This window comes from Convolutriloba macropyga, chromosome 2 (assembly GCF_964194025.1).
Source record: "Convolutriloba macropyga chromosome 2, txConMacr16.3, whole genome shotgun sequence".
Classification (NCBI taxonomy): Eukaryota; Metazoa; Xenacoelomorpha; order Acoela; family Convolutidae; genus Convolutriloba; species Convolutriloba macropyga.
Window position 1 is genome coordinate 43,165,792 of NC_134469.1, and position 12,712 is coordinate 43,178,503.

General features: G+C 36.1%; 1 protein-coding gene across 3 annotated transcripts in view; it reads left to right on the forward strand.

Moving 5' to 3' along the window:
* The window catches only part of LOC142335287 (uncharacterized), a 40,206-nt gene that overhangs the window by 7,654 nt on the left and 19,840 nt on the right, over nt 1-12,712 (forward strand). For 2 of the 3 annotated variants that reach the window (XM_075383725.1, XM_075383726.1), the window contains 2 exons: nt 4,867-5,158; nt 7,122-7,329. In XM_075383725.1, coding sequence (XP_075239840.1) covers nt 4,909-5,158; nt 7,122-7,329 — 458 coding nt within the window. In that variant the 5' untranslated portion in view covers nt 4,867-4,908. The remainder of the gene's footprint in view (nt 1-4,866; nt 5,159-7,121; nt 7,330-12,712) is intronic. The other variant, XM_075383724.1, reaches the window with a different exon arrangement.

Sequence of the window (12,712 nt, forward strand, 5' to 3'; positions counted from 1 at the left end):
ATTAATGAACTTCAGATTAAAATAGCCAATGGGTATATTAGTCGGGCTTTTAAACACAACATACAGCCTGTAATAGATCTAATACACAAAAAACGACAGTGCCCGCTTAACACTTGCAAAAGTACTCTCGATCACCTTCAATACTAAAAAAAGTCGAATCGACAGGAGTTCGAAGCTGCGAAGTATCAACTTGCGAATGTTTTCCTACATTTTATATTTCTGACACATGCGTTTCTTAAGCTTATCAGACATGTTACGAGTATATGGCCACCCGCTCGCTTAGTCAATTCGAGACCAGATACAACTCACTTTTACTCCATTTCACTCCTTTGTCTCCTCCTGTTCAGCCAGCCGCTCGCTTAGCAAATTCGGGGCTGAACAGATTACCAAAGCCTTCCACCCATTTTCACAACTCATGTCGCTCTCAGCAGCTTTTATCAACATATCTTTTAAACTTGAATAATAACGAAACGGTTCAGCGGCTAAAAGCGCCAACGCGAAATGGACAAATTTTACGACGGAAGTTTGAATCCCTGCATTGCCATTGTCTCTTATTTTGATTTCATTACAGTTTTTATAACATGTTTTATTGATACTCAATTGATTTAATGAAAAAAAGAACAACATTCCAAGTTGCAATGTGCTACGCGCGATTTGGTTTCAGTGGTTTTACGGTTTTGGTCAGCGTAGCACTTTTTATCACATCATAACTTCTTTTAATTGAAGTTGAAAACACACTTGTTTTAGATCTCAATCCTATTATCTTCAATTTAAACGAACTCTCTGGTCCAAGGCGCTAACCGATCAGCTGATGCGCAGAAGGTGGTTCGAGCCCCACCAAAGAACATCGGTTCTTTCCTTTTTCTTTATTATTTTACCTTGCAAATTTGTTTTACTTTGATTTTTTGTTTTTTTTTAGTATTGATCAGTTATTTTAAGAGATTACTTACCTGAAGAAATTGAAACTCATCCCTCATACTCTACGAGGCTAGCCAAGAAATCAAACGACCAATTCAAGTACAATGTCGATATCAGCCAGTAGAAGTCCTTCACGGCACTTGAAATGGCTGAGTCCACCTAACGCTGAAGAAATGTTTTGAATACAGTGATTTCAAAAACTCAATTTTAACAAGAACTCAAACTCTTTCTTAATGTACATAAAATTTCTTCACCGAAGGATTGTGAATAAATTGTGTGTATGTGACACAGAAATAAAGGTACTAAAGCGGCAGCCTTTTAGTTTTACTTCTGCTTTAGCAGACAATTTTTGCTCGGCCGTTATTGAGAAAACTTTTGTATGAAGCCATCAACTTCAAACCCGGGCCGTTTCTTGGCTTCTTCTCTCACTTGTGCAAATTGAGCTAAAGCTGCTTAGCATTTCGTTCAAATTGTTGTTCACTAGTTGTTAGTCAATTTTTTCATAAAAGTCCCTCCACTCATAATTTTGCATTAAATGTCTTATCTCACATAGTAGAAATGGCATCATTTTAATGTTGACTTTTTCACAAAAATCAGTCAACCCTAAATTATATATAAAAAGTCTTAACTCATAAAGAAAAATGTGCAGTCAATTTTTGTTTCACAAAAAACCCACAACTGTGCACTATGCATAAGAGTATGAGTTAAATAAAAGCTGAGGCACATTTGTGAAAATAATCGAATAGATTGTCATCAAAGTTGAGGAAGCTCATCCATTGAAATTCTTTCTTTTTGTTACCTCTAATAATGTTGTCACATCAAAAAGGTAGTGGCAGTGCGGTCATGACAATTCTGATGTTGTGCACTTGCCAGTGATGTTCATAGCCTTTGTTTGTTTGATGCTTAAAAATTGAACAGAAATGTTTTTTTCTAAAAATCTTTCAATTAACTACAGAAGGTGACAGATTAACACAATTATATTAAACGTGAAATTTAGTTACAAAACGTGCAAAAGTTTATTACAAAATTTAATATTTTCATTTGCCCTGACTTTCAAAAGTTTTGTCTCACAAAAGTTGTTAACGTCAATGACATAGACCTTAATTAAACTAAGCGTGGATTTCAAATATTTTAAATGTGAACGCTAATTACAAAGCGCGTGGAATCTAATTGCCTTAATTTTTTTATAACCATTACCTTGAGAACGTGAAATCTTTTTGCAATTTACGTAAGTGTCCACAATTTTTCTCTGTTGTTAACTCTGCTTAAAATTTCTTGCTTGAATGTCTCAAAATCCAACGAAAAGAGTTAAAGTAAACGTTGTTAACAAACGGCATTTAAAACTAAATGTATAAAGGTTTTCTGTGGGTTCCACTTAAAAAAGAAAGCATATTTGCTCCCCAAAAATTAGGGTCACTTGATGCTTAATGGTATTTGACGGCAGCGCTGTTTAAAGACTTAACGTTTTTGAGTTCCAAAAAGACGGAAATTTTTGCTCGCTATCTTTGATACTTGGTTACCATTTTTCCATTGATGAAAAATGAAAGCATATGTTCATAATAGTTAGTTAATTGGTCTTTAATGGAGGTCCCCGTAGTCCGAATTGGAAACGAATCGATGTTATCAGTAAAGAAATTCTTGTCAAAGTTCGCTCCGGTCATTTTTTTAAAGAATGAGACTCTTGCCATTCGGCAAACTAGAATATTCTATATGTCATGGTTTTACTTTTTTTTATTCCAATTTTGTTAACGGCCTTTAGTTGACATCGTATAGCTTAACCCCTGCGTCAGTTAACCCTGAATATTACACACCCCAAAGTCGTTTTAACCCCCAAAGTCTTCATCTAATTTGGCGTCCAAATTAACAATTATTTAATCTATTTTTCAAAGGAACTCAAAAAAGGAAACTAGTGCTTCAAGAGAATAGACATTCACAGCTAGCGTTTGTTTAATATTATGGAGAAATGAAGATTTTTTTCACTTTGTGCTCCTAAGCATAAAGACCCTCTCTGACCATTTTTTAGAGTTGCACTTTGATCTAAAATGAAACAAATGAAAAATTGTCTAAGTCTAGAAAATGGACAAACTGATAGATTTTCTAGCAGATATGTCATGCAAATTTTCTATCAGAGTGTTTCAAAGCTATGTTCACAATTGGAAGTCCCATCATAAGGTAAAGGCCGGGGATCAAGTTCAATATGGAGTCACAGAATGCAGTTTGGAGGTAATTCAAAGAGGATGTGGGGAGGGCGAAAATTGGGCTCAGACGTCGTCGCATACTGGGTCGAACTAATTTTTATTGCTAATTTTATTGCAGAGGCTACTGCTGATAAGGTCGTTAAATTGTCAATGAAGCCTTTGATCTCTTTTTCACTTTTTGAGTTGCTGGCTGTCGACTGGAAACACTGCGATTGAGTTCTTGTCCAAGCAAATAAGTTGGCAAATGGGGGAACACGACATTTATACATTTGATATTTGGAGAAGTTCTATGCAATGGTATACTTGTTTACGCATTTATTTCAATTTTCAAGATATCCTACTACCAATTTTTCTTTGTTTTTTTGAAGGAATCCGAAGATGGCAGGTATCATGCTGACATCAAAATGCAGTGAAACAAGAAGTTTTTAGGTAATTGAACTATTACGGAGTAGTTGAAATTAGCAAATCGCTAATTGTTAAGAATTTACTTTTAGTAGTAGACTCCATAGCTTTTTTCGTTCGGCAATTGTAACCCAAAAATTAAATGATCAAAATTGGGCTGATTTAATTAAGTTAAAATTTTCTTTTCACATTCAATCTGAATTTTATCTCTATTAAGGGTGTTCTTTGGAATTTGAAATAAACTCAATTGAGTTCAACTATGGGAATATTAAAATTGGGGTGAAATAATGTAGGGGTTAACTCATTGCCGTGTTAACTAATATGGAGGTTAAATGATCTGGATTCAATTACAGGGGCTAAACGAATGGGGGTGAAAAAATACTACAGCAAATTACTTGGGCAAATGCTTGAGTTTTGAATGATTGGCGGCACGAATCGCAAGATATTTTTAGTCTTTGACATTTGAATTTTAAAATACTATACAATGCAAATTTAATATAACATAATATTGACTCTACCGTTTCAAACAGAGATTCACTACTCCCACTTTTTGCCCTAATTTTTGCATTTACTCGGATGCGAACTGAATTCCCACGTTTCAGAGGCATCGATGCTTCCATGTAGCAACCACTGATCTCATTGTCCTTGAATACACACTTTCTACTCTACCTAAGAAAGGCTATACGCTAAAATATCTAAGAAATGCAGTGAATGATTGTAAGAATTGCAATGGATAGCATTGAAGGCAATGAAAGCGGAGAAAATAAAACCGCAGATCAAACGACAACCGATTGCTATGAAATCACTCTAAAGGTTTAGCGGTGAATTTAGTAGGCAAATTTATTTACACACCGGTTTGTGGCAGCGGTAAGATAAAGTTGAAAAAATCTTTTTTAAAAAAAACCCGCTAATATTAGAAAAATTTAATGCCTGTTTCACAATACAGTGGAGTGAATGTGATTAAAATGCAAAGAGAAACTTTACTGAGAGAATGGTCGAGAAGTGGAATATGTGCCTGACGTGAAGAAGGGCAGAGGGACAAACCCTGGCGACAGAAGCCAAATAGTAAGAAAGCTGGTGAATATGGTCAAAATGAAAACTTCATCGCTAAAAATTGCAAATCTTACAAAGGTTCACCGCTTTCACCTTATTCACCACTACTATTGTCGGGCGTCTTACGTGATTTCTGTGCCAAAATTTGACCTGGGAGGTAACAATAGAACAAAAGTTATGGAATAATTAAATCTTCTAAATCTTCTATTCGCTAAACGTTTGTCAAAATTTGTTGTCAGACGAAACTTACCAACATCAGGGAGTTTGATTGCGAAAATGATTTGGTCTACTTCAGTATCCTAAAAAATGTCAATAAAGAATTAACCACAGTGGTAGAATGATCTCGGTGGGAAAACCGAAAATGCCAGAGACTTTGTCTGTGGCGTCTGGCGTAGTGTTTTACTTCCTGGTGGGTCTGGAAGAAACCATAATGTCCTCATACTTCTCCCTGGAAGCTGAGAAACGACAACTCAACATCATGCAGACTGGATTGTGTCTAACTATGATGGACTTTTCAACATTCATATTCTCTTTCGTCATCATGTTCACAATACAGCCAAATATGGAACGTTTCTACTGCATTTGGGGTGAGCTCATCGAATTTTAAATTAGTTTTCAATGGGCAAAAATCAAGCCACTTTACTTTTTGCAGACTTTTTCTCTATTTACTGGAGTGGAGTGAAATATTTCATACAATCGTGGTTTTTCTGACTGAATTTTGGCTGACAGAAATTAATGCAAGCAGGCTAGCAAAATTGTGTGAGAGCATTGGTAAAACTAGAGATTTCACAATTATATTTTTTTTTTCAAAAAACGCTCATATGAAGGATATTGGTTCGGTTCTCTTTTTTACAAGTTTTGCTTCCAAGAAAAAGCTTCTGAAGTCACAATACAAGAGAAGTCGTACATGCGTAGAACATTGCATTGGTTCACATTGCAGTGCGCTGCTGCTTCGTTTGAATTAAGAAAACCAGTGGATTGTATCCTCGCAGAGATTGAAATATGATTCTACAACAAATCTATTTCTTTTATATTTATGGTTTACAATTCTGGGCAGTTGGTTCAGTCTGATTGGTATTCAATTTGTACAATTGGAGTAGCACATTACAATTTCATCAGATAGCACTAAAAATGTTTTGTTTTATTTTTTGTAGCTTTACTACAGAGTGTAATAATAAAAAAGTTGACAGATTAACGACGAAAACAAAAACCACACTGATTTTTTAAACTGTAAGGTACCTATTTATCTGTGATAATGGTCAATATCATTAAAACGGTCAAGAAATGTTTTTATAAAAATTTACTCTGAGTGTTATGTTTTTGCAACGTTGATTCTAAACAACTACATATCTAGCAAGATAAAGCGTATTGGTTTAAAAGCAAATGCTATCGTCATTCGTTTCACATTCTTTCTGCTTAAATCACATTACATTTTACGACAATTTTTTTATCACATACATACCACATAAGTAACTCTTCACATTAATGCGCTAAACATTAACACAGTGCTTCTTTTGTAATAAGTTGTTTTTTCATCACAAAATTTGTCCATTTTTAACTCAAAAAATTTTACACCGATTACTACACCATCGTCTAAGATTTCTACAATTGCCTAGCTAGATCTCGCAATTTTGCGGCTATTATTAAAAAAATTGCAATTGTTTTGTCAGATAGCCGGCATTCAGAAAAATGTTGCTAGATTTTTTTTACATTTACTTAACAATTCGTTCGACTAGGAAAGTTAAAATTTACCTTTTTGGGCGGCCAATTTGTAGATGTCAATATTGCAACTTAAATTTGCGATTTGCTTTTTTACACCGCACAATAATGTTACGATTGCGCCGTCAACAGCACTATTGAAAGCTACTAGATTTTTGAGAATTCGAAGGTTTTCAAGATTTCAAATTCATAAAACATCTTTTTGCCAATTGAAACCAAATATTTCTGCAAGAGATTCTCTGTCTCTTTTTATTTGTTTCAGAACGTAAATATTGTTCCTTTATTGAACTAAAGGTTGATATATAATTGTGGCTCTATATTTTGCGGGGCGGTGGGTTATAAATACACCAAAGAATTAAGATTGAATTATTGTTTTACTTTACCATGTAGAATTTTTCTGACCAAACGGGGAAAAAATCGACGGATCATTTCCGTTTGTGCCCCCCAAAGTGGGCGCATAATATTTGCACCCCCCAGACGCACGTGCCATATTTTTACATAACGATTTACTATGTAATGGCACGTGCTTTGTAGCTTGGGGGCGCATAACGGACGGGGGGGGGGGGGGCACAAACGGAAAAGATCCAAATCGGCCTGGCCATTTCTCCTTTAAATCGTCTTTAAATCTACATCAAAATAATCTGATTTTTGGCATTAGTGACTCTCTTTGATTTTTCAGTGAAATTTTCAGAGAGGCTTTTTTCAACACCAGTTTTTGACTTTTGAATGGTTGTTGACTTGCACATTTTTTCCATCGATGTTCACACTTATTAGTAGTTCTAACCAGTTCCTTCTCTGATCCCACATGCATAAAATCATGACCCATTTCAGGGATGATCATATTTGGTGTTGCTGCTGCAGCCACGGGAGTGCTACAGTGGATAAAATCTGGTGAATTATTCTTTGCAGTGTCAATAGGACTGGAATTCTTTATTGGGATTGGGTGTGCCATGAGTCTGGCCACAGTTATCCCTCTCATGACCAAGGGAAATTTAGAGAGGGCTGGCAAGATTACATCTTTAGCTGAGACGGCTCTCAGGTAATTATCAAAGCGAGGTTTAAGTATTTCAGAAATAGAGCTCTTCTTTCTATTTTGATCCTGCTCATTTGGACGGAGAGCTTTTTGGGGTAGCCTATGTGCATATTAGTGGAAAATAAATTCAATCAAATATTTTTTGATAGATCAAACGGTACGTGCCAAAAGTCCCAGTTTCTATTCACGATAAAAATGGTAACGTTAATCCGTGGACTTAAGTGGCAAAAAAAATGATTTTCGTCACTCGTTTTTACGGATAAATCTTACCCTTGTCCACGTTTTTGAGCATACAATTAGCCTTAAACCTAATCATTATGAGGCCGATGTCCACAAAATTGAGCAGACACACTCGATTATGTCGGGTTTTTCACGACTCTTGTTTCAAGATAAAAGTTGAAAGATTGCGTGGAAATGAGCGACACTAGGCTAATTAAGTTCAGATTTGCTTCAAAATTGAATATATATTCCATAATTCAAAGTTGTGGAAATGGGCTATGCTTATTAGGAAGTACTCATGACAAAATTCAAGTCCATTCCTATATGCATCGTGAAAAGTGGGGACACGTTTTGGTCGCTCAATATTGAAGTCTGCTTTTTCGGACATTTGCCATATATTGGTAGCTCGAAGTTAATTAGTAATTACATGAGACCCAATTAGACAATCTATTAAATGTTACTGAGATCAGTGTTTCTTTCAGTCTAATTGACCAGTTGTTAGCTATCGCGGTTAGTAACCGCGACCAAGTTACGGCGTGGAAAAACGTCACCAGGGTTGTTGATCTTAAAACATGGGTCTAAAAATAGTGACAAACTAGAGTTATTTTACTTCAGGAAATGGACTTCTGCCACGTAATTAAGTACGTATGAAAATTTTGGCCGCAATTTTTTTTGCGCCGCGACGTGAAGATAGGTCCTATCTTGCCTGTTTTTCCGGAATATGGTTCTTTTGCCCATATGTTACCGATGTAAAATGGGCAATTATCAAATTTGACTGGGCTGCTACAGATCACACAATACGGGATCTCTTTATGTATGCCAGTCAAACTTGACAAAAGATATAACAAATCGAAGGCAAAGATATATGCCTAAGACCTGTCTGTGCTGTAAGTCTCAATTTAAAATTGTTTGGGGGCTGAAAAGTTCAATTAATTAAATAGATAGTTTAAATGAACAGGCTTACACTGAGTAGTATTTAACCGGGTTGAGCTGTTACTTGATTGTGTTGTTGTTAAGTGAGTGCGTCGCTGAAACTTCTTCAAGTCGGTTTCTCGTAAGAATGTTCTGTTTGAAAAATAGAAAATGTTCTTCTAACTTAGAAGTCTTTTATATAATTTCTTCTCTGTTTGAATTTTGAAATTTATTTTGTAAGAAAAATGAAGCAGTTGTCTGCTGCTGGTCGTTGGCTCTGTATTTTGTCTCTCTAATTTTATTGCGTCCCACTTCGCTGAGAGAAACAATCAATTCCTCTCAGCTCCGTTTGGGCCGATAGGGAGCGAATCACAAACTCACGTTCATAGTGAGGTGCTTCTTAATTTTCCTATTGGCCGAGAAGGCAAGAGAATTAACTCTTTTCTATCTCACGGAAAAATTATTGAAACTCCAAAAAATAATAAAAATCTAAAAAGCTGAGAGCATCAATTATTGATTTCGTAGGCGCCTGTTTTCTGCTTTTCCCCTCTTCTAAAACCGCAACAATTATGGTTTTCTGGGGGGCTTTTTATGAGACTCTATTGTCTTTTCCCCTGAAGCAATCTGCTTCATCTTTATTGAACTTGGGGGGAAAGATCTGCATTGCAACTGCCAAAAGCAGAAGTAATTTAAATCAAAAGAAACTGTGGTTTTACAAGCCGCCTACGTTCAACAATGTACATTTTCTATCCTGGATATAAGCGAGGAGATCCAGGCCTAAAGTTGTGTTATTAAAATGAGTCGAACTGAGTTGTTTAAATACTTGTGTACTGGTAGTCTTAACAAGCGTTAGTTTATTTAGAATGGTTAATTTCGCGCGGCGAAAGAATAGTTAATTAGCGCCTAAATACGTTCGCTCTAATGCGGGATTAATTATCCGTTCATTTGTAACGGCTCTCGTAATACTACAGCTCACCCCGATTTTTAAGATAGAAATGAAAATGATTAAAAGAAAGAAATATACTGCATCGTATATGATTTTATTGCGCTTGGGACATATGAATGAGTTACTACAAGTTCAGACAGTTTATAAAATTAATCGCAAAGGGCGATAATGTTGTGCTATATTAGTTAAAAAATTCTGGAGGCAAAATGACTGGGCTTGGCATCGGACTGTTACCATCGTCTTCGATCAAAAGAACCTCTTGTATATCGTCCTCAGTTGGTTCGTCCTTATCCATTGACTGTCGCTTTTTGTGCTTTTTAACACTCCTTTTGAGGTCGGAAATTTTGGTTTTTTGTTCTTCGTTTTCCTTCATTAATTGTGTTATTTTCTTTCCTAGCTCCAGATTCTTTTCTCCAAGTTTTTTGTTGGCGTTTGTTATTTTTAGATGTTTCAAGGAGAATGTTTTTAACATAGTTTGTGCATTCGATTCGCTGGTTTTTTGGAGTTGATGGGCAACGACATATTGGCGCCGCCAATAGTCGTTAGGTAGTTGCTTCTCCTCAGGTGGTTTCTGTGATTCCATTTTCAGTTGTTCAAATTTCAGTTGCAATTCTTGCAATTCTGTTTCCTTTTGAAATAGTTCCTGCCTGATTGTGGTGTTTTCCTCTATTAAACTACTGGTGTTGGTATTTGATAGTTCTGGCATCTCGTCAGGAAAAGCGGAAATGGCATCGTAGGGGACTTCAATATATGCGTCGAGCATGTTATTCCTAAGGGTATAAGTGCCCTTCTTAGGGTCGCGATTTTTGATTCTCCATTTGTTGTTTTCTGCGGGAAGCGAGAAGGTTTTCAGAACTGGAAGCTTTTCGCTGTTGACTAGTATCTGTTGATGTCCATTTGACTGGATGATGTTTATTTTATTAGCAACCTCAAATTTGTTGTAGTTTGGTTTCAGGAAATAGAGGAGGGTGTTAACGTATCTCGGGTTTTCTTTATTCATGTTCTCCTCTCGCGGTTTCTGCAGTTTTAAACATTCTGAGGGTATTTTCCTGATAGCGTCGGGAACGAGATCTTCAATGTTGTTCATCTTAATAATTTTGTTTTTATGATTGCTAATTTGTTGGGTTGGGAATTGTCTCTTTCTGCTAACTTGCCAGTTGTTTTCGGGATCATATTGACTGGAAGTTGATGGAGATGCCATAGTTGTAGTATTTTGTTGTGTGTTCTGGGGTTTAAATGGAGGCTTTGAGAAAATAGGAGGCTGAGAAGAATGGGTTTGTGTTTGTTCTTGTTGTGTTGTCACTTGTTGATGTTGACTGGGGATTACTAAGGTTGCGATTGTGGGTCTGGTAGTCATTGTGAGTGTTTCCTTGTGGATGATCTAAAATGTTTTGATTTTGGTTAGCCTGTGTCATCAATATCACACATTATGGCTTCTTTTCAAGTTTGCAATTGTATTGCTAATATAAAAAAGTATTCTATTATAAAAAAGGTTTTTGTAAGGTTTTGTTGCTAACTGCTTTACTTAAAAATTATAATGCTAAATGCACTTGTTATTAAAGTTTGGTAGAAAAGTTTTTGTTTTGCTAAATGCAAAGTTAACTTTAATAAAGGGAGGGGGGCAATAATAAAAAAAATTTTTATACTTATGCCAGGCGGGCAGCCCTGGCACAAGTACGTCTTTCTCCGCTGCCCGGAGGTGTGAGTCTTGGGGCGTGCGTCACACTAACACGGCTGCAACGACCCGTGCAGCTGGGGAGACAACCTTGCTGAGCTGAAAGAAAGAAATTTTTTCGGGTCATTTTTGGAATTTTCAGTTATCGTGTTAGTGTTCTGAATTATTTAGGTTCAAAAGCCAGTGGGGCAGGCTGGAGAAAGCTGAGGTAACCCCTTCCCGAGGAAAAGTTAAAAGAGAGAAAAAAAAGATCGTTTGTACTTGAGTTGTTTTTGGTTTATTAGACAACGTCGTCTAAAAAAAATTTTTGCAAATGGGACATTTTGTCGGCTTATTTATACAAACCCGACAGAATCGGTGTTTGTCATGTTGGGAAAAATGTGGGTGTTTTGTTACTCCTAATTCTGTTTTCATTTTTTTGCATAAATTGCAATGAAAGTAGGATGTGATCAGGACGGGAAGACAAGGTCGAAGACAAATGGGACATTTAGGGTTTGGGTATCTTTTAAAAAGTGCCTTTCTGCAAGGAATACATACATAGTGAGGATTTTCTCTGGGAAATTGCTTATGTAGTTTTTCTACAATAATGGTTTTTCGTGAACATATGGGGCAGATAATGTCCTTATGGGGATAGAACCAACGGAAACCGTCGAATAGGTATTGTGAAAGACCCATCGAGTGACTGTTCTTTTATTTTACTTATACAAAAACAGGAAAACCTCTGAGAAACTGCAGTAGGATGAGATTAATAAGGAACGATATTGCAAGCAAGGTAATTAGAATTAGGATAAATATTTTTGTGAATAGGTCTAGATTGGTCATTTTCCGTATCTGGAGAAAATTTGGCCAATTGCGGAAAGGAGGTAGTGATTAATAAAAAGGGATATTGCCAATGCGTATAAGAGGACAAAAAGAAGAATAAACAATGTTAAGGGGTGCATTTTGTCAATTCAATGACTAGTGTAGAACTAGGGTGAAGGAGGTGATTTGCTCCTGGTAAAAACTGAATTGAATTAGGGATATCGAGTGGATCAAAAATAAAAGCAGGAAAAGAATTAAAATTTTGGAAGTTCTTGGGCGCATTATGTAATTATTTTCTCGCAACGAGGGCATAATTTATAGTCTTCTACGCAAAATTTACAAAAGTTGACGGGCTTGTGATCGCTGTGATGAAACATTTTTGCAACAGAGTATTGAAATCTTGTTTGTTTGCAAATATCACATTGAAACCTGTTAAAGATTGAAAAGATAACATTAAATTTAGAGCATTTAGGACAAAAATCATAGCCCATATCTTTTATAACATATTGGTAACAGAGCAGACACATTACGTGGGGTAGTTCGTTAGGGGGGTTCTCGTGTAATTTCTTGAAAACAATTGTTTCACGTCTGCAGCATAAACAAATTAATGAGACCGGTTTGGATTCTAAAGTATTGGTTTCGTTGTCAATTGTATTCATTTTTGAAAGATTGTTATTGGAAGGAATTATGGGACTAGCACGGTTGGAGGATTTGGTTGTCGATTATTTTGGGATTTTATTGTTTGGTCTATTACTAATATAATTATGAACATCAAAAAGTTGAAAGGAATACTTACAACTACGAGGAAAACGGTTAAAACGAAGGAGAAGGCTGCT